Source organism: Cavia porcellus, unplaced genomic scaffold, assembly GCF_034190915.1.
Source record: "Cavia porcellus strain 051 isolate PalLab524CR breed Dunkin Hartley unplaced genomic scaffold, mCavPor4.1 scaffold_7, whole genome shotgun sequence".
Classification (NCBI taxonomy): Eukaryota; Metazoa; Chordata; class Mammalia; order Rodentia; family Caviidae; genus Cavia; species Cavia porcellus.
In genome coordinates this window covers 7,937,182-7,955,953 of record NW_026947490.1, presented here as the reverse complement: position 1 = coordinate 7,955,953, position 18,772 = coordinate 7,937,182, and the positions used below count along the sequence as shown (strand labels likewise).

Sequence of the window (18,772 nt, the reverse complement as noted above, 5' to 3'; positions counted from 1 at the left end):
AGCTAGCAAAATTGTCAACAGTTCAAACACGTAAATGCACAAAAAAACCCACACAAAACACACAAAAAAGCTGTAATGGGGTTGTAAAAGACATTATCTTCAACAAGAAAGATGAATTTAGAAACTCTCCCAAATAAATTTGGCTAGTGATTGGATTATACCTAATCACTTAATACTAACATAACAAAACAGTGTGCTGGGGCACACATTTGTAATCCCAGCACTCGGGAGGCCAAGGCAGGAGGATCCTTGTGAGTTCAAGACCAGCCTGGGCTACAAAGTTAGCTCGAGGCCAACCTGAACTGCTTAGTGAGATCCTGTCTCAGAAAAAAACAGAACAAAACAAAACACAACATCAAAGAATTGCTTTTCTATTGATGGAAACTGCTGGTCATTTCAATTTAAAAAAGTCATGAAGATGCACAGCATTCAACATTCAGCTGGCATAGTCTCAGCAGATGGCAACACTGTTCTTGCAAATAAAGCTGGAAGGGAGAAACAGTGCTTCATGAAACATTGGCTGACAAAGAACAGTTTCTCAAAAAAGAGCCGGAAGACCAGTGTTTTCCATAGCAACACGGGTGGCAACAGGCAAATCCATAACCTCAATAGCCACCACAGCCACAGCCTGTTTTCAAGTAATATAGGACAATTAAAACAGAATATCAGAAAAAAAATAAAAGTCTTAACAAACAATACTCTAAACACAGCCTAGGTGTCCATAGCCGTAGCCCGGGTTTCTACAGTAGTTTCTGAAAACTTTCATGAAGTCAGGAGTGGAAGACTCAGATGTAGAGCAGATTTGAGAATTTTATGGTCAGATCCTGCGTATATATATGCCTTATATGCCATACCTAGGCAAAAACGGGGACAGTTGGATTCACATTGCAAGCTAATTGGCATTGAAGCCATCTACAATATGTCTCACTACCAATTTACACAAGAAAACATGGCTGTGTGGAGATGTACCTAACCGTATTAAGTGCCTTAACAAGAAATTCTTCTATCATACTACCTTGCTTATTCTAGATCACAAGTTTAGATTATGTTATTAGCTTCCATGAAATCATGCAAATGGTACAGAATTTGGCTTTTGAAAATATTTTCCCCTCTTAGTATTTTTCTTTCTATCTTAATATATACAGTTTTTGTAACTAAAAAATGATTTCAAGAGATTAGGGAAGAATAAAAACCTTACAAAAAACACATAAGGTGTCAGAGATGATTTATTAGTTCTTAAATGGTAATATATGTTACTATTTCTTTTTGTAAAGAAAGGATCACTTTTATTGATTCTTCACAGATTGTATAAAGGCAGCTATAATTTCATACATGATCTAAAATAATTTTATAGTGAGTCTCTGAAGTTTAAGTTTATGAACCATAGTTAGCTAGAAAGACAACATCTTATTGTTTTAAGAAATTTGCATTTTAAAGTCTTCCAAGGATGTACTGTAGTCATGCTATGACATAATGCAATGAATGAAAGCATCTGTTCTTGTATTCTTCTCCACAATGTACACCCGCAACCAGGTAGTGAGAAAAGCATGAACTAAATTGATAAACATCATGTAATGCGTTTATTTATTCCTGTAAAATTGCCAATCCCTTTCCAGGCATTAAAAACATGAAAAATGATTACCAATAGAGAATTAAAGAGATGTAATGAAAAAAGAAAGTCATTTGTAACCCTGGATTGAGATCTGGAATAGAAAAAAGACAGTAGTAGAAAAACTGGTGAAATCTATAGTTCTGTTTAAGAATATTGTAAAAGGATAATTATTTAGTTTAGGTAACTTTTTATCCTGAAAGATGTAAATATAGGTGCAACTGGGTAAAAAATATATGCATACATTTTGTATATTTTTAAATGTTTTTTACAAGTCTAAAATTACTTCAAAATGGAGATGGAATGTGGGTTTTTAAATGCTACGTGACTGCATTGATTTGGTCATTCATTAATACACGTGCACATCAAAATTTAAATAATCAGTTTTATAGGCTGCTCTGTGGAAACCGAGAACGAAGCAGTGAGCAGGACATAAGAAGACCCTGCTGCTACAGAGCTTACACAAGTCAACGTGAGCTAAGGTGAATCTAAAGCGTACTTTAATTTACTTAGTCAAGGAAGCCTCTGTGAAAGAACCAGACCAGTAGGAAGCTACCAAGCCATGGCTGCTTGCAGAAGGCAGTGACTTCGAGGGAGAGAGTGGGAACTGGAAACAACGTTGGCTGTCTGAAGAGCTTGAAATCTGTTGTTTCCTCTGTACCATAATAAGAGAAGCTGGACGTTATAAATAACACTTGTAGGTATAGTCAAGGCAGTGACAGGGCAAATCACCGATTTCCTGCTTTTTAAATTTCAGGATGTCACACATAGCAAAAGATATGGGGCATGTACATAAAATTGATATTCAGAAAAATAAATTCTATGAGCATTTCTTATGTAATATTTTGCATATTTTGAACATTAATGTTTTCAAACTCCACATTTAATTGGGTATCTAGTGTAATTAGCAAACCAGAGAGGATGAAAATAAAAGGATTTTTCTGCGGCAGTTTCAGAATCTCATGTGTGTTCTTTATGCCTTCAGATGGAGGGAAAAAAGAAGCAAAGAGACTGCAGAATATGAAAATTAGTGAGTTTAGTTTCTTGACAATTTTAACAAATGACAATCTAAAGAGATCTTAGGTGATCATTTGGAGATTTCTGTGAATAAGATTTGGAAATATGAGATTAATTCAGAGAACGTATTATCCAGTAGAGGAGAAATTATATGCAGGATACAAGGGGGAAAAAAACCACTTACTTGCAAAACACTTACAAAAACACTTACATATTTGAAGACAAAAATCTCAAGAAAAGAGAAAATATAACAAATAGGAGCACCTGATGAGATTGAAATTAAACCAAAAATGTGACACAAAGGGAATTCCAAGATGTCTTCCAGGAATGCAAAAAGAAGTTTTTAAATCTCAGTGCTAATCATGGGCTCAGTAAATAAGGAAGACTTCACTTTCTAGATTTGGAAAGACCGGAGGGTTGGTTATCCATACAGGGACAGTTTCTGTACCATGCTAGGGAATAAAAACCAACAGGTATAAGAGAGGACATTAAAGATCCACCTTGGATATTCATGTGACATGTCTGAAACAGGAAAAGAAAACTGCCAAATTTGTTAGAGAAGATTGATCAGATAAGACATTTTACTTTGCTACTTGATACGGAATAGATTTATCTGAATATTGATAAAATATTCCAGTAGGAATAACAGATTTTAAAAAAAGAAATCTCATTTGGTGACTGCTCTTGATATTTCGATTAGAAAAATATATTTAATTCTTTAAAAGACACAAATTAATAAAGAGATCAGCGAGTAAGTTTCATTAAAAGTACTGTGATTTACTATAAAACGTTAATTGTCATTTAAAAAACTTTTGTCTATAAAATAAAAGTTAACTATAGTTTTGTAACAGACAGATATCATTTAGTTAAGTCAATATCAACTGATTTGTCTAACAATTTAACAGCAATGAAAATTAAACACGTTTATATTTGTATTTACTGAAGGTTACTCTAAATTATGCTTAATTAAATCTCCACTGAAATAAGTCAAGACCAAGATTATTTTCCATACATGAAATTGAAAAATGACATAGCAAAGATGCCACTTAATTCTAACGTCTTGGTTAAGCTAACAATGGATAAACTGTCATAAGAATGTGCCTTTTATTCATGTATTTATTAATTTTTTTGTACTGGGGATCAAACTCATGATCTCAGGCTTTCCAGGCAAGCGCTTATGCCACTGAACTAAATCTCTGGCCCCTATTAAAATTCTCTTTAAAATAAAAGTAAATACACAAAAAGTAAGTAAATAAATAAATCTATAAATAAAAATAAAAAAGAATGACCCTATTATGTAAAAATTAATCCATAAGAGACACAAACACAAAAGAATGATAAAAACACACATCAGATAAGTAAATGCATATATTTGATCCAATTATTAGAATATTTTATACATAACATAAAATTAGAATATCTTACTAGCATAACAATATTCTAGTTTATTTCAAAGCTGCTTTTACTACTTTGACAGACTTATCAAGGAAGGTAATCAGACACTGTGTCATCGCATATTCACACATTTATAATATGGAACTACAATTTCTACTGAAACATGACTGCCCCCACTTGGTTGCACCCCCACTTGGAGTAATTGTCATACTGAAGTGAATGAAGACAGTAACAGTTCTAAGAGTCTGCAAAAGAATCTAGCATATCTGGTCCCACAGAAGACAATCATGGTATCTTGATAAAGCAGTTTCTGTCTAACATATCAATAACATAAATAAGTGTTGTTAAGTTCACTAAATACTTATCTAGATGGCAATTCTGTTATTATCAGAATATATCATTACCTAGTCAACATGGAAAAATAAGTGACCCTACTGAATTGCAGGAAAAAGCTTGTATTTTATACTACTTCAATAAAAATCAAACTAAATGAGGAGAGAGCAAAGAGGGGAAGAAGTATCGAAAGGGAGATAGATGGGATCTAATAAAAGAGAAAATTAGGTATTTCACACACAGGTACAAGTTTCTTATGATGAATGCCACCATTATGAACATCTAAAATGTACCAATATACTTAATTTAAAAAAATCCTAATATGTTTCGCTTAAATTTCGTTTTCTAGAAATACTAGTTGGTTAGATTATCATCATCAACCTAGGGATGAAAGATATATTTGCTTTTAGGATAGCAAATTATTATGGTTGATACATTGTGTCAATTTGAGAAGTTTAGGAATTTAACTAAGAGACTAATTTAACTAAAACAGTAAGCAGAGAGCCAGGATTCTTTATAAAAATTCTCAGCCTGTGCAAGAGGAGGGCCCAGAGGTAGTGTGGTGCCACACTCACCCGTGGATGGGGAGGTGGGGTGGCCTACACACAAGGTAAGGAAGAAGAACTTTGTTGCCATTCCCTTTTTGCTCTGGCTGCTTTTGCTAGCTGCCACCCTGAAGTGTTGCCCCTCAGCCATGCCACCCTGCCTTCCAACCAGCTGATTATGGACTAAAACCGTCACACACTGGGAGCTAAATAAAACATTCTTCCCTTCATTTAGGGTGTTAGGTTTTTTTGTCACAGCAACAAGAAAAAAGTAACCCAGACATAAAGGAATTGAATTCCACAGGAAGATTAGTTTCCACTGAAAGAAGAAAAATCATGAGTCATTGTTCTTGTGAAATATTTGTTTAAATTAATGAAACTACTGAGATCATAACAAATAACATTGTGGCTAAAAAAAGCATTCTTCAGTTATACAGACAATAGTTACAGAAGGTTAATATGAAAGGTTTGTTTGAGGTTGGATTATATAAGTGTATGTTGTCTCCTTTTATTTAAACCCTAAATTGGAAAAGGGTGATGCAAATGAGAGGCAAACAAAACAAATCCTTTAATAAATCTGAGGCTTTATTTTATGGTTAAATACAGCATACTAATTAGATGAATCATAAATGACATGAGCACATGTAGTGGGTCCCACCCACAAGTGGGACATATAAAAGGCCCACAGCAGGGAGAACTGTCCAGACTCAAGTCACCTGCACTCCTCCTCTACCAAAGCACAGCCTCAGCACCCAACACCATGTGTGGCAGCTACTACGGAAACTACTATGGCGGCCGCGGCTATGGATGCTGTGGCTATGGAGGCCGGGGCTATGGCTATGGAGGCCTGGGCTGTGGCTATGGCTCCTGCTATGGCTCTGGCTTCCGCACCCTGGGCTGTGGCTCTGGCTGTGGCTATGGCTCCCGCTCCCTGTGCGGCTGTGGCTATGGATGTGGCTCTGGCTATGGCTCTGGCTTTGGTTACTACTATTGAGGAAGATTCTCACCTTTTGCACCTCTGACATCAAGATTTGCCAGTTCTGAACCCCACATGCCTGAGCCTCGTCCTTATATGGTGGTGATTCTACAATAGGTGTCTCCTGTGAGCTGCTGTAACCTATGTGGATCCAAGCAATTCCTTGAATTTTCCTCTTGAATTGGGTTAAGATGAAATTCCCCTGTCACTTCTGCTCCACCGGGATGATGGGGTCACAGTAACTGCCTTGCTAACTTTCATGCTAAAATTTGTTTTCCTGTTAACCTAATAAAATTCTTTAATGTTTTTAAAAGACTACTTTTCATTCTTCTCATTTGATATTCAGAATTTCCTAGCAATAATTTTTGGTCTGTTTCAGTGAAAGTTTCTGAACCCTACGTATTCTGATCTTTACATGGAGCTGGGTGATGCTCTTATATAAGCAATGTTACAGAAACCATGCCCTCTGGATCTGGTACCCTAAATTTATCCTTTATTGCATTTAACTTGGAAAAAGTAGGATGAAGTGAGATTTAATACTGTACATGACTGTATTGTGTCTACTAGTATAATGCTATCACAGATTATTTTTTATTTCTATGCAGGAATATTTTCTCTATTTTTCCAATAAATGTATTCAATCTGAAATTTTTAAAAAATGCCTCTCTTTCACTTAAAACTTACTGTTAATTTTTTATCTTCTTTGAATTAAATAATTATTATGATCTTTTTATTTGTAAACATTATGTATTTGTCTATTTCTCAAAAGTGAATTTGCTAAAACATAAATATGGAAAAGTATACTTTAGGTAATCCTTGATCTGTGACATTAAAAAACAATCACTTTTTTAACTTTTAATTTTCTACTCTGGTGAAAAAAGAAAAACATGTTTTGTGAAGAATTGTTTCAGAATTAAAGGAAACAATATTTGTCAATTGATTAAACCTTGTTTGAAAACATTATATTTCAAATGCTATTTAAGCAAAATAAAAAGTTTTTTATATTTTGTGGAAAAAAATAAAACAGCACTTCATAAACAATAATAGTAGAATAACAATAGTTAATAAATTGAGTATTGTTATCATCAAAGTAGTTGCTTAGTATAGAATAGGTGGGCATAAAAATTCCCCAAATGATACTAGTACAATCGTGAAATCCCTTTAAATAAGACTGTTGACATATGATTTTCTATTTTTGTTTTTTAAGTTTGCACCTTTTCTTCAAGTATTTCCTATGGTTTCCTAGAACAAGAGGTTCAGAAGTTTAAATTCACCGGACGTTTGCCTTTCACACACATGCCTTAACCAATTTTTTGAGACAGAGAAAATCCATTTTTTTCTTAATCCATTGTGTGTGTAATTTTAGAACATGTTGATGGCATTCAATATTCATGCTTTTTATGAGATTTTAAAATGTCAATTTAGTTTCAAGAATATGTAAATATTCATAGCCTTTTAATATCAGTTGAAAGGCAAAAATAAATTGAAGCAGAAATCTAAAGAAATGATGACTTAGATTTTGAAAATTGGCCAAAGAAATATATAGAGTTTAAAGGTTGTTAATTTAATCAGAAGAAAATTGCTGAATGGAGCTGGAGATAAAAAACATATTATATATAAATAATCCATTGTGATTGTGATATAGAGTTCAAAAGGAGTGGAAAATATAACTACAGTGCTAATAAAAAGTTCAAAATTCTAGACCAAACTGTAATATTTCTTAGGAAAAAAGTGGACTAAAATTTTTCTCTAATTAATAAAAACTTAAAGAATTTGTGTCCACAAAACTTCTCTAAATGAAATTCTAAACAAAATTCTTCAGGTTACAGAGAAATTATACTAATGGCTTATTTTGGATGTGAGAAATCAAGACAAAGAAATATAAAATTATGAATAATTGGTTAAAAAAACACACCTCTTTTTTTGCTTTAAATTCTTTAAAAATCCATGCTACTGTGGAAACTAAACATACTATTGAATGAGGAGGGTTGGAAGCTGTTTTTCTGTAATAGCTATGATTTGTGTCAAACAGTGACAACTCTAAACAGATTCCAAATTTGAAATTTCATTTTTTTTTTTTTTTGTCTTTTTGAAACAGGGTTTCACTATGAAGTCCAAGCTGGCAACTCATTTTGTAGCCTAGGCAGGCCTGGAATCACAGAAATCCTTCTGTCTCAGCCTCCCAAGTGCTAGGATTACAGGTGTGCACTACAATTCCCTGCTATAACTTTTAGCTAATGTGGCAAAATATAAACACTGAGTATACTGTGAACGTTTAATTTTCTATGTCAAATAATTTAAAACCAAAAATGAATATACAAAAGTAACAAACTTAAAATTTGATGGTATATAAAACTCAATTGTGATGACAAATCACAAAGAAATGAGGAAAGACACATTTTACCCATAGCAGAAGTAAAAATGGGTCATCATTTCAGATTCTACAATCCAGAAAAGATAATTAGTGAAGACAAAGAACAACTTTGCCAGGGCTGGGGATTTAGCTCCGCAGCATAAGCACCTGCCTGGCAAGCAGGCGGTCGTGAGTTCGATCCCCGGTACCAATAAAAAAAAAAAAAAAAAAAGAACAACTTTGCCCATAAATTCAACAATTTAGAGAAACTTAATAGATTCTATAAAAGATAGAATGTGCCAAACATTCTCAAAAAGTAAATATCTGGATAGCCTCGTAACTAATTAAAAATATGACTTTTAATTAAAATCCTTCCAACTAAGAAAACTTCTGGGGAATACGGCCCTGCTTTTATGTCAGATTCACATCTCTAAACAAATATCTGAGATAAATAAACTTATAAGGAATAAATGCTAATTCCGCTTCCACCTTTTCAGCTGTTGCCTCCTTCATTTTTGGACTCTGGAATTGTAACAAATAATTTCAGTAACAAGTGACGGGGTAAAAAATGAAAGAAAGAGAGGACGGCAGAAACTGAAGTCAGAAACGCCCTTTTTACACCACTCCAGCAATACGAAGTGAGGAAAAAGCCTTTAACTTGTGAACCTCTGTGGGACACTTAAGATTTGAGTCATAGCATTCTGTTTCTGCACTTGAAAGTTTGAATGCAAAATGTGGTCCATCCTCCAAGTGCAAAAGTCTTTCATGACACATTGTCACTTAGTGTCTATTACATCATTGAAACATTTCCTTCCAATATTTTTAAAGGTTTCATAAATCTTTGCTGAATTTCAACTTGTGTTTTTAGCCTTCGTATTAATTTTATTATAAGCCAGGAAATGCTTAACAAAGATACAAATACTACTTGATGGACTCTTACAGGCAGGCTAACAGCATAACACCTATTATTCCCTCAGAAGAAGAGTAAAAAAAAATGAATTTTACAGAAAGACAGTTACATTTTTAATATAAGTGAACCCTGAATTAGCAAAGAAACCAATCTAAGACAGTAGGGAAAAATATCCTCCAAAGAAATTTAGCTGCTGTATTTTCTGAAAATTGATATTAAAAAGTATAAGTAATATTATATATGAAATGATTGACAAGAAGTCCTTTTAGATTGAAGAAGTTTATTTGGGCCAAAGAAACAAGTTCTCTCATGAAAGTTATCAAGGCAGTTTTTCTGAAGCCATCACACTGAGGAGACCAGAGTTGTGAAATCTCCAAAGAATTTCATGTGGTCAGTCTCCTACAGGAGGCAATGACTAGGATTCACAAAGGTCATAGCAACCCACAGGAGCTCCCATTACAGGACAATCTTCACTGAAGCCTGAGGCTGATAGACGTGGGCTTCAAAACTGTTGAATCTTGGTATCAGTTGTATAAGGTGAGAGTCTTCCATGACAGCCTCAGTAGTAGTAGCCAAAGCCAGAGCCATAGCCAGAGCCACATCCATAGCCACAGCCACACAGGGAGCGGGAGCCATAGCCATAGCCACAGCCATAGCCACAGCCCAGGGTGCGGAAGCCAGAGCCACAGCAGGAGCCATAGCCACAGCCCAGGCCTCCATAGCCATAGCCCAGGCCTCCATAGCCACAGCATCCATAGCCGCGGCCGCCATAGTAGTTTCTGTAGTAGCTGCCACACATGGTGTTGGGTGCTGAGGCTGTGCTTTGGTAGAGGAGGAGTGCAGGTGACTTGAGTCTGGACAGTTCTCCCTGCTGTGGGCCTTTTATACACTGATGTGGGTGGGAACCACAACACATACTCATGCCATTTATGATTCATCTAATTAGTTTGCTGTCTTTTAACCGCTAGATAAAGCCTTAGAATTATTAAGGAAGCTTGTTCCCTTTGACCAATGAGGGCTTCTCTGAAACAATTTAGTACCCATAATCAGTGGAGACACGCATGCATACAAAGCATGCTACTACGCTCCAGATTAATTTTAACTTTTATAAATATGCATTATTTCTGTTAGTAGCATTTACTACAAGCCAATTTTAACTTGAGTTTGTCAAAACACTTATCTATAGTCATTGTTATGGCCAAAAGTCACTTTAACTAATGTGTTTTGCTTACTATTTTTTAAAAATCATTTTTTAGCTACTTCAGTTGTCCTACCAACTCAAAAAAATTCAATGAGACAATTGTTGTCATTCTTCTTTGAAACAACATTAACATAGAGATTACTTATTAAAAATTGTATAGACCACCAGCCTATGCCAACCACATCTCTAAACACAAACAACTTTGTGTTTTATTTTTGTACTTTGGTATTCAATACTATAAAAACAGCTTCCTTCACAAATTTTTATTGCAATTTCTTTTCAGGTATTCCTCACTTATTATGAAAATTGACATTTTCTTTTACACTCAAGGAGTGCCTTACATACACAGTATATAAGGCACAGTTTCATTATTTTTGTTTTTTATTTGTTTGCTTTAACCTTCTTTTTCTTTGTTCTTTAGTACCACCAGCATGGTACGTTTATTAGAACAGATGGACCTACACTGACATGCCACCTTCACTTAGAGCATATAGTTTACCTTCATGCTTATTCTTTTCGTTGTTGCTCTGTGGTTTTGACAAATCTCTAATCATACATATGCAGCATTAGAACACTGCACAAGGCAGTTCACCACTGTGAAAATCCCTGTACTCTATTTATACATCATGTCCTTCTTTTAAAAAATGTTTTTCCTTCTGTTTAAAAACCCTGATGTTATGAAATATAATCAATGCTTCATTATCTACTGTGGAAGCAAAAGCAAATAACCAACAAATATTTTGCTCAGAAAATTCTTTGAATTTCTCAAGGCGCTTCCCAGTTTCATTATTCTTCTTTATGGAAAATTTCTACAACTTACGTCTGGTATTTCTGCTGTACTTTCTCATCAGCTTACATTTACTCAGACTTTTTGAAACTTCACTCCAATGAAAGTGTTCCTGGCGAGTCTCACCTGACCCAAGTACGGTTTGTTCATCTCTCTTCATTTTATTGATGTTCTGAAACACAATTCAGGTTACTTAAACTCTTTCATGGCAGATCGTCCCTTAGTATCCTTTAGAATATTGAAATATCTTTCCCTTCCAAGTTTTTTTCAAGTAACATAAACATTTTCGATAATTTAACCTCAATTTCAAAGACTGCTCTTAGCCTTCAGTTAATTTTGTTTTTATTCTTACGGTATATTCAACTCTTCATAATGGATAACTTAATTTTTTTATTTAATACCATCAGAAGTTTAACACCACCAAGATAGTTTATGGTTCTTTTTAATGACAAATGTTTTCTCTTTCCACAGCACAACAAGAATCACCGAATAGCCTTCCCTTAGTGTATGCCCTTCTTAAACTTCCATTACATGTAGAATAAATATCCTCTAATATTCTACCCTACCTCCCTGCCAACATCTGCTACTGCTTTCCAGTTTACTGCACCCAAGTGTAGTGTTTCTCCAGCAGCTCAGCCTCAACGAGTTGTGTCCTCTTGAAGTCTTTAGACATGGTCTGTAGATACTTCTTAAAATAGGACTAACTATGGCTGAATTTTCTTTATTCAGGTGACCAAGTGTCATGTGCATAGGTCTTCTGATCACTTGATGTTTAAAGTTATTTAATTCATTAGTTTATAATTATTCTACAAATCCTTATCAGTATTAGAAAATATTAAGTTCAGTACATGCCTGCCTGTTGTCTTTCACTGTCCATCTTACCCCAATTAAGATACACGTGGATAAAGAAAGCATGATATCTATACATAATGCAATACTCTTAAACTATAAAGAAGGATAAATTTGAGACATTTGCGAGAAAGTAGACTCCTCTGGAAAACATAATGTTGACAAAAATAAAGCATACAAATAAGCTCAAATACTGTATTATATCCCTCATTTGAGTAAGGCAAAGTACAAAGAGAAAAATAAAGAATGGATTGAAGGAAACAATGCGATAGATCTCTTGAAAATGGGAAGTGGTGTTGGAGACCACTACTCAGTGGTTCTGAACAGGATTTAAATTTTATCAATTTGCTTTATATATTTATTTGTGAGTCTGTCCGAGGCCCTGGCCCCTTGCCTGGTGATGGGAGCTGATTCATAGTAAGTGAATCTCTACGAATCACTGGTCCTGGCTGAGGCCTGTAGTGGCCTGTGAGGCCAGAGATCTCTCAAAGGGCAAGATAAGGCCACAGCTGCGGACACTTGGCTCAAACCTCAATCAAGCAGATAGAGACTGCAGCTGCAGGAATCACTCCTACTGTCTCACTCCTACCGTGTCTTCATGATAAGGCAGTTCTACTGAACTGACTAGATTCATTACTTGGAGACATCCTTGAAGTGACTCCCAAGGTCCTGCTCATTGCCTGTGCTTGCCTCAGTTTCCCCACCCCTTGTTGGGCCTAATTAGAGTGGGCAGTCCAGAGAAGTCTTTGTCTTAGCCCTTGGAGTCTCCAGCTCAGCTAAAGGGTTTTGACACTCCTGGAGCCCTAAAATCATACCACTTGTCTCATTTTATTTAAACCTTGGCCATACACTAGTTTAGGAGATCGGGAATCTAGGTCAGGACCCGATAAAGGGTACAGGAGACTGAAAGCAAGAAAAGAGAGGAAGGGGAAAGGGATGGGAGAAGATTTAAGCTACCAAATAACTACAGGTAAGGTAAATGTTGCATGAGCTAAGCAGGATAATTTTAAAAAGACTGAAAGCAGAGAAAGGAGATTCAGAGATGGAGGAAGAGAGACCCGTGAGAAGGGAGAGAGAATGATAAAGGAAACAACTGGGGTATATACAGGCGTCTACTCCCCAAGACAAATGTAAACTTCACATACGATAAGCCTGCACTACTAAAATAAAATCTAAAACATTATAGGGTAGATTTAATGACTTTTTGTTCTACAGCCTGTGTGCTTAAAATGCATTTTCAACATAAAGTGGAGGTTTTAAGAATAAATGAAAAAATTTTAAAGATCAATAATGTAAAAAAGCTTTTATATGATATTTTAGTAATACAAGTGTTTCTTATTTATGTTTAAGGTCTAAGAAAATAAAATCAGAGATTCTAAAATCATGAAGTCTACACAAAATTTGGAATTATATGTATATGTTTTATTTTTAAGAAGGCCATGTTCATTAAAGTTTAATAATTATTACTTACAATTTCACCTATCTTTCAGACTACAGGTTCCTAGTTTCATTTTGATAGCTTGTTTTTAACTGCCTTCCACATGTTTTCACAATTAGGAAAACAAACATATTTAATGAATTAAATGAAAAGATTTATGCACATGTTAGTGCTTTGTAGCAGGAAGAATAATGTGAAGTTTACGATGTACTTGTCTTTCTTTAGAAAACTATATTATCTATGGAGAGATGAATCCAGTAGTAAGATCATGTAAATAAAAATAAAATTTTGATATATTCAATACATTTTAAGACTCGATAAGGGATGCTAGACTTAGGAGAAAAATCATTGTTAAATTACTACTGCTGTAATTTTGTAATTTTAGGCAATTTAAATAGTTTAGAGTATGTGGAAGTAAGTGTGAAAATATCGTTAGTGTGAAGTGTGATATATGCTTGAACTGAGGACCATCGTCTGCACACTGAGCAAGTGAATCTCTGATTCCCAAATTAATTCTCTGAGTGCCTAGGGTTTAACCTGGAGTGGAATTAGTATTTCCAAATATAAAGGGAACATAGGAAACAGTGCACTAACAAAATGGGGAAAATGGGGCTCTGATACCTAGGATCCTACATGAAATATAATTCTGAAGAAAATTCTTCTTATACAAGATCATAAATCCTTTTGTCACATGTAAAGTATACTGTCCACACTCATTAATTAATCCTGTCTGTATGACTCTTCCTCCACACACTTCTGCCTATTATTTTCTTGGATTCCCCATGAAGAGAAAATGAGATTTTAAACCAATGATTTGTGATTACTAATACACAGAAGAATGGGGTTTATTTTGTGTAATATCACATGGTGATGACCTTCTTAACTCAGCCTATACTATATTTTTGGTGTTACAGGCATGTGGTTCTTCATCAGCGTCTGCACTCAATTCTTAGAGTCCTTAGAATATTGGCTTCTTGAGGTTTCTCTTAATGTCCATTAGTTTGGAAATGAGTCGATGCTTTCATGAGATTGTCCATAAACATTCAGGTTAAGAAATTCAAACTCAAAAATAATTCTTAAACTGAACCTTTCATTCTGATTCCACATGCATATTATGGCAGTGACTATGGTAGCCTATGGCTGCCATGCCTATGTGGACTGTGGTCACGCTGTCTAAGGCTGTAGTAACTATGCATATGAGTGGCGTAACTCTTATTGCTTTGGAAAATGCTGGCTCCTGTTTTCTATTGGGATGCCCTAGATTATTTGTCGATGCTTGATGTATCCTATTATACAAGGATTCTGTAGGTGCTATTTTCTTGTAGCACTAATATCCTATCCCAGACCAAGCATAGGAAAAGACTATGGGATTAACTGAATTTCTGAAATAGCGAAGGATTTTGGGTTCAGAATATTCATCTACTCTATGTATTTGCATGAATGAAATCTTAGAAATCTTTCATTTCTTTTTCATTAATTGTAACTTCATTTGTAAACACATGGCATAGTTTCACACATATTTGTTTATCTTCATTTCTGAGGGGGGGGGGATGTGTGAACATCTCATTCTGAGCATCTCAGAGCTTGCAATATGAATTCATCAGTACAGTTGGAATGATGACTATAAGGTTCATAAATAGGCACCATCAAATACTGCATAGAGATGCATTAAATATTCTATCAAAATATATATTTTATGAAGAAAATAGCATTTAATTTGATTTTACAAGAAAACTATAAAAATAATGTAATTCACCGTTTCCAAATATTTTCAGGAAATAAGAGTAGACAATAATTTTAAAATACCTGCACATGTGTGAGAAATTAATAAAGAAAAGCAGTTATATAGAATTATTTTTGCACTAGTTCCATTTAGTTTTGTTTCTGTTAGCTGTGCTTTGGAACCATATCCAGAAATTCATTGCCCAAGCCAATATCAACCGTTTTTTTTTTTTTTTTAATGGAAAAAAGGTAAAACAAAATTTCATAACAAAAATGATAGGAGAACAAGAACAGTTAATGTATTGCATATTGTCATCTTTAATGTAGTTACTCAGAGTACAAGATATGAGTATAAAAATTCTCTAATCTATGTTAGCACGAATGTTCCTTTTCAATATACTAGAGACTAGTACTATAACTAACTTGAATTTTTTCCTTTTCCATTTTTATCCTTCCCATTTCCTAACCTACTTCCCTATTCCTTTTCATCTGTATGTTTCCTAATGTTGGGGTCTGTACCTAGGCCCCCAAACTCCCAAATAGATGTACCACAAAGGTTCAAAGGAATGAGACACATGGCATGGTCTTTAGGGCTGCAGGAGGAGTGAAATCCTCTGCAGAGCTTGTAACTCTGCTAGCCAGCCAGCTGACTGAAGCTAGGCAGCGCGTATGTAATCATAACAAGCAAGGAGTTAAGTACACAGTGGAGGACACTTGAACAGGATCTTGGGAGGGGTGCAAGGACCCCTCAGAGCAACAGACAATGCTAATTAAGGAAAACTATCCAGAAAGTCTCAAGTGGCCTCAGCTCCAGCCTGTCTGGCAACCTGAGGGGTCTCATTCTCAGTTCAGCCATGCATGGTCACACCACAAACCTGCATGTCTATTTAGCTTCAATGCTCTCCAACATCTTGACACAAGTTTGAGGGTCTGAAATCTTATATTTAAGACTTTAATTCACTTTGACCATGATATAAGACCAGATTCTCTAGATTCTAATTCATGCTTTTGTGTGTGAATATCCAGTTTTCCCAACTGTAGTTATTAAAACTATATTTTATCAGCATCATGCCAGTACCATTGCCAAAAATTGTTTTATCGTATATGATAAATTCGTATCGTATATGATATGAGTATATTCTAGAACTCTCCAATATAAATATTGATTTACAAAAACAAAGACACAACTCACAAGTGAGTGCAAAACATTTTAGCATGCTAAACCTAAAAGAAAGATGCTTCATTTCTTTTTACTTCTATTAAACTGTGTAAAATAGAGACAATTTTAATATGGCTTTGAGATTATTAACTTTCATTCATATAAGAGCGGGACTGTGGGAAGTCCTGTAATTTGGCTGCTACTTTATATCTGCAGGCTGCATCACCTTAACTCCCTCTAGGAGTTAAGTTTGGAAGTTAAGCAGCGCCTTGCCTACCTCGCCTGTTTGGCCTATTCAGGAATTATGCTAATCAGTCCGCCTTACAAGCCTGAGCTCAGGAAATTTGAATTGACCTATAACCCTTGGTCTTGCCACTGTTGCTAAGTTACCTGTTAACATCTCAGAACCCAAATCCCTCCTCCTCAATACCCTATATATTTGTTACTCATTCCTTGAATAAATGAGACTTGATCAGACTTCACCGCCTTGTCTCCATCCTTTGTGTCTCTTGTTCCCTTTTCATCCCCACTCCCCCTCTAGGGTCTCCCAGGCTGGGACAACGGACTTATCTGAAGGCAAAGAAGGTACATTAAAAACTTCACAAAAAGAAACAGTAAACAACTAATGAATGTTTAATTATAATTATTCAGATTATACACAAATTATTAATATATAAATTTTTTACTAACAACACACATCAGGTTGGAGATTTAGCTCACCAGCTAAGGTGCTTGCCTGGTAAGTACAAAGTCATGAGTTTGATCTCTGGTACCAAAAATTATTTTTAGAAATGTCAAATTTGGCTTAAATTATTCTTTAAATGCAGAGAATCAAAAAGTAAACCATGCATATAACAGTAAAAACTTGTGCTCAGTAAACACCAAGTATTGTCCCAGAACTTTAGATATTTTAATAAATTTACATCTCATTACAACAGTAGAATGCAGGTTCTGTCTTTTTATGGAATTTTCATACAAGAATACCAATTTCAATGAGATAGTATAATTTACCAAACGACATTAAGAAGCAGATCTGTTTCACATGTTTGTGTAGTAGTTTGTAAAGTATTTTGTGTGCTTTACTAGATTGAATAAATGTGATATTGTTAAGGCAGTGTTTCTACCCAATTATGAAGAGAAAGACACAAAAACAGAGTAAAGCACTAAAGAATTGCAGTTTCAATATCAGTTGGAGGCATTCATAAACTGATGACTTTAGGAAGATTAACAAAGCAATGTGATTTTTAAATATAATTGATTTTTAATAATTGAAGAATATCAATGTGAATGAAAAAATCAATAATTATACATTAACCATATATACAATGTATAAACCATGTATAATATATGCGTATATATATAGAGATAGGAATTTTAATAATGTTCTTCTAAGTTTTAATTCAAACTTTTAAAGCTTTAAAGATTCTATTCAGGTTTATTTGGCACCGAAACACAGATGCATATCCTAGAAAAGCATAGTCAATAATAGTATTGCCTTAGTAATCTAAGGCATTGACTCAGCCAGGGGCTATGGCCCATAATCCAGACCAAGATAATTTCAAATTCTACTATGTTTTGAAGCAGGTAACTGTAGACCATGCAAGTTGTACTTAATATTACATACAAATTCTAAGAGTTGAAAATAAAGTAAATGGGAAATATAATTCATATGTAAGTATAATTTGAAAATATATTCTGCCTTGGGCTCATATTTTTCCAGAAATCTTAACTCTCTCTTGTAGAATCAACAGTTTTGCAACCATGAACCTATCCAAACAAGTTAGATCATAGCTATTATTTTAAAATAAATATAAAGAGTGAGTTAAGATGTGTTACATGCATGTGCCAATCCCCATGATGAATGTGATTATTATGTATTGCAGATAAGTACTAGTAAATTTTTTTAAAAAGACAAAAGCTAAATGTTGCATTTAAATTCACTCAAGTTCAATGTGAGATATAGAAATCCCATATCACAAAAATACATTGCTAAGTTTAGAGACAGGAGTCATAAAAAATTGAAAAAGCAAATGATTGTTGCTACAAACGGAAAAATTGAGAATGACAAGAAACAAATATCTCAAGACAAGGAATGCAGGTGCCCTCAATTGATTCTAAACTTAAATGCATCATCGGTGTCATGGAAGACTTCACCTTTTTTTTTTTTTTTCATACAAAGTATTGAACTCACAACCTTGCACTTGCCAGGCAGGCACTTACACTCCTGAGCCAAATCTCCAGTCCCAAGGCTTCACTTTTCAAAAACAAAATTGAAGCCAAAGTAAGCCATGTAAAAAGTTAAGTGGGAGCACGAACTTCTCTATTTGTTAAGATGGTCACATACAAAAATACTTCTTGCCTAACACACCAAAACTAAAGATTTGAGGCAGAGTTTATGCATACATATTTGTACCTTGAAAGAAATTCTGTACACACTAATGCTTAATATGAAAAACTTTATTAGAATCTCTATGTCCA

General features: G+C 34.6%; 1 protein-coding gene across 1 annotated transcript; it reads right to left on the bottom strand.

Moving 5' to 3' along the window:
- Nucleotides 1-9,401: 9,401 nt before the first annotated feature.
- On the bottom strand, nt 9,402-9,985 carry LOC134476703 (keratin-associated protein 6-1-like). The gene has a single exon (XM_063252396.1). The coding sequence runs from the start codon at nt 9,935-9,937 to the stop codon at nt 9,698-9,700; it is 240 nt and encodes a 79-aa protein (XP_063108466.1). The 5' UTR covers nt 9,938-9,985; the 3' UTR covers nt 9,402-9,697.
- Between the last annotated feature and the right edge of the window lie 8,787 nt (nt 9,986-18,772).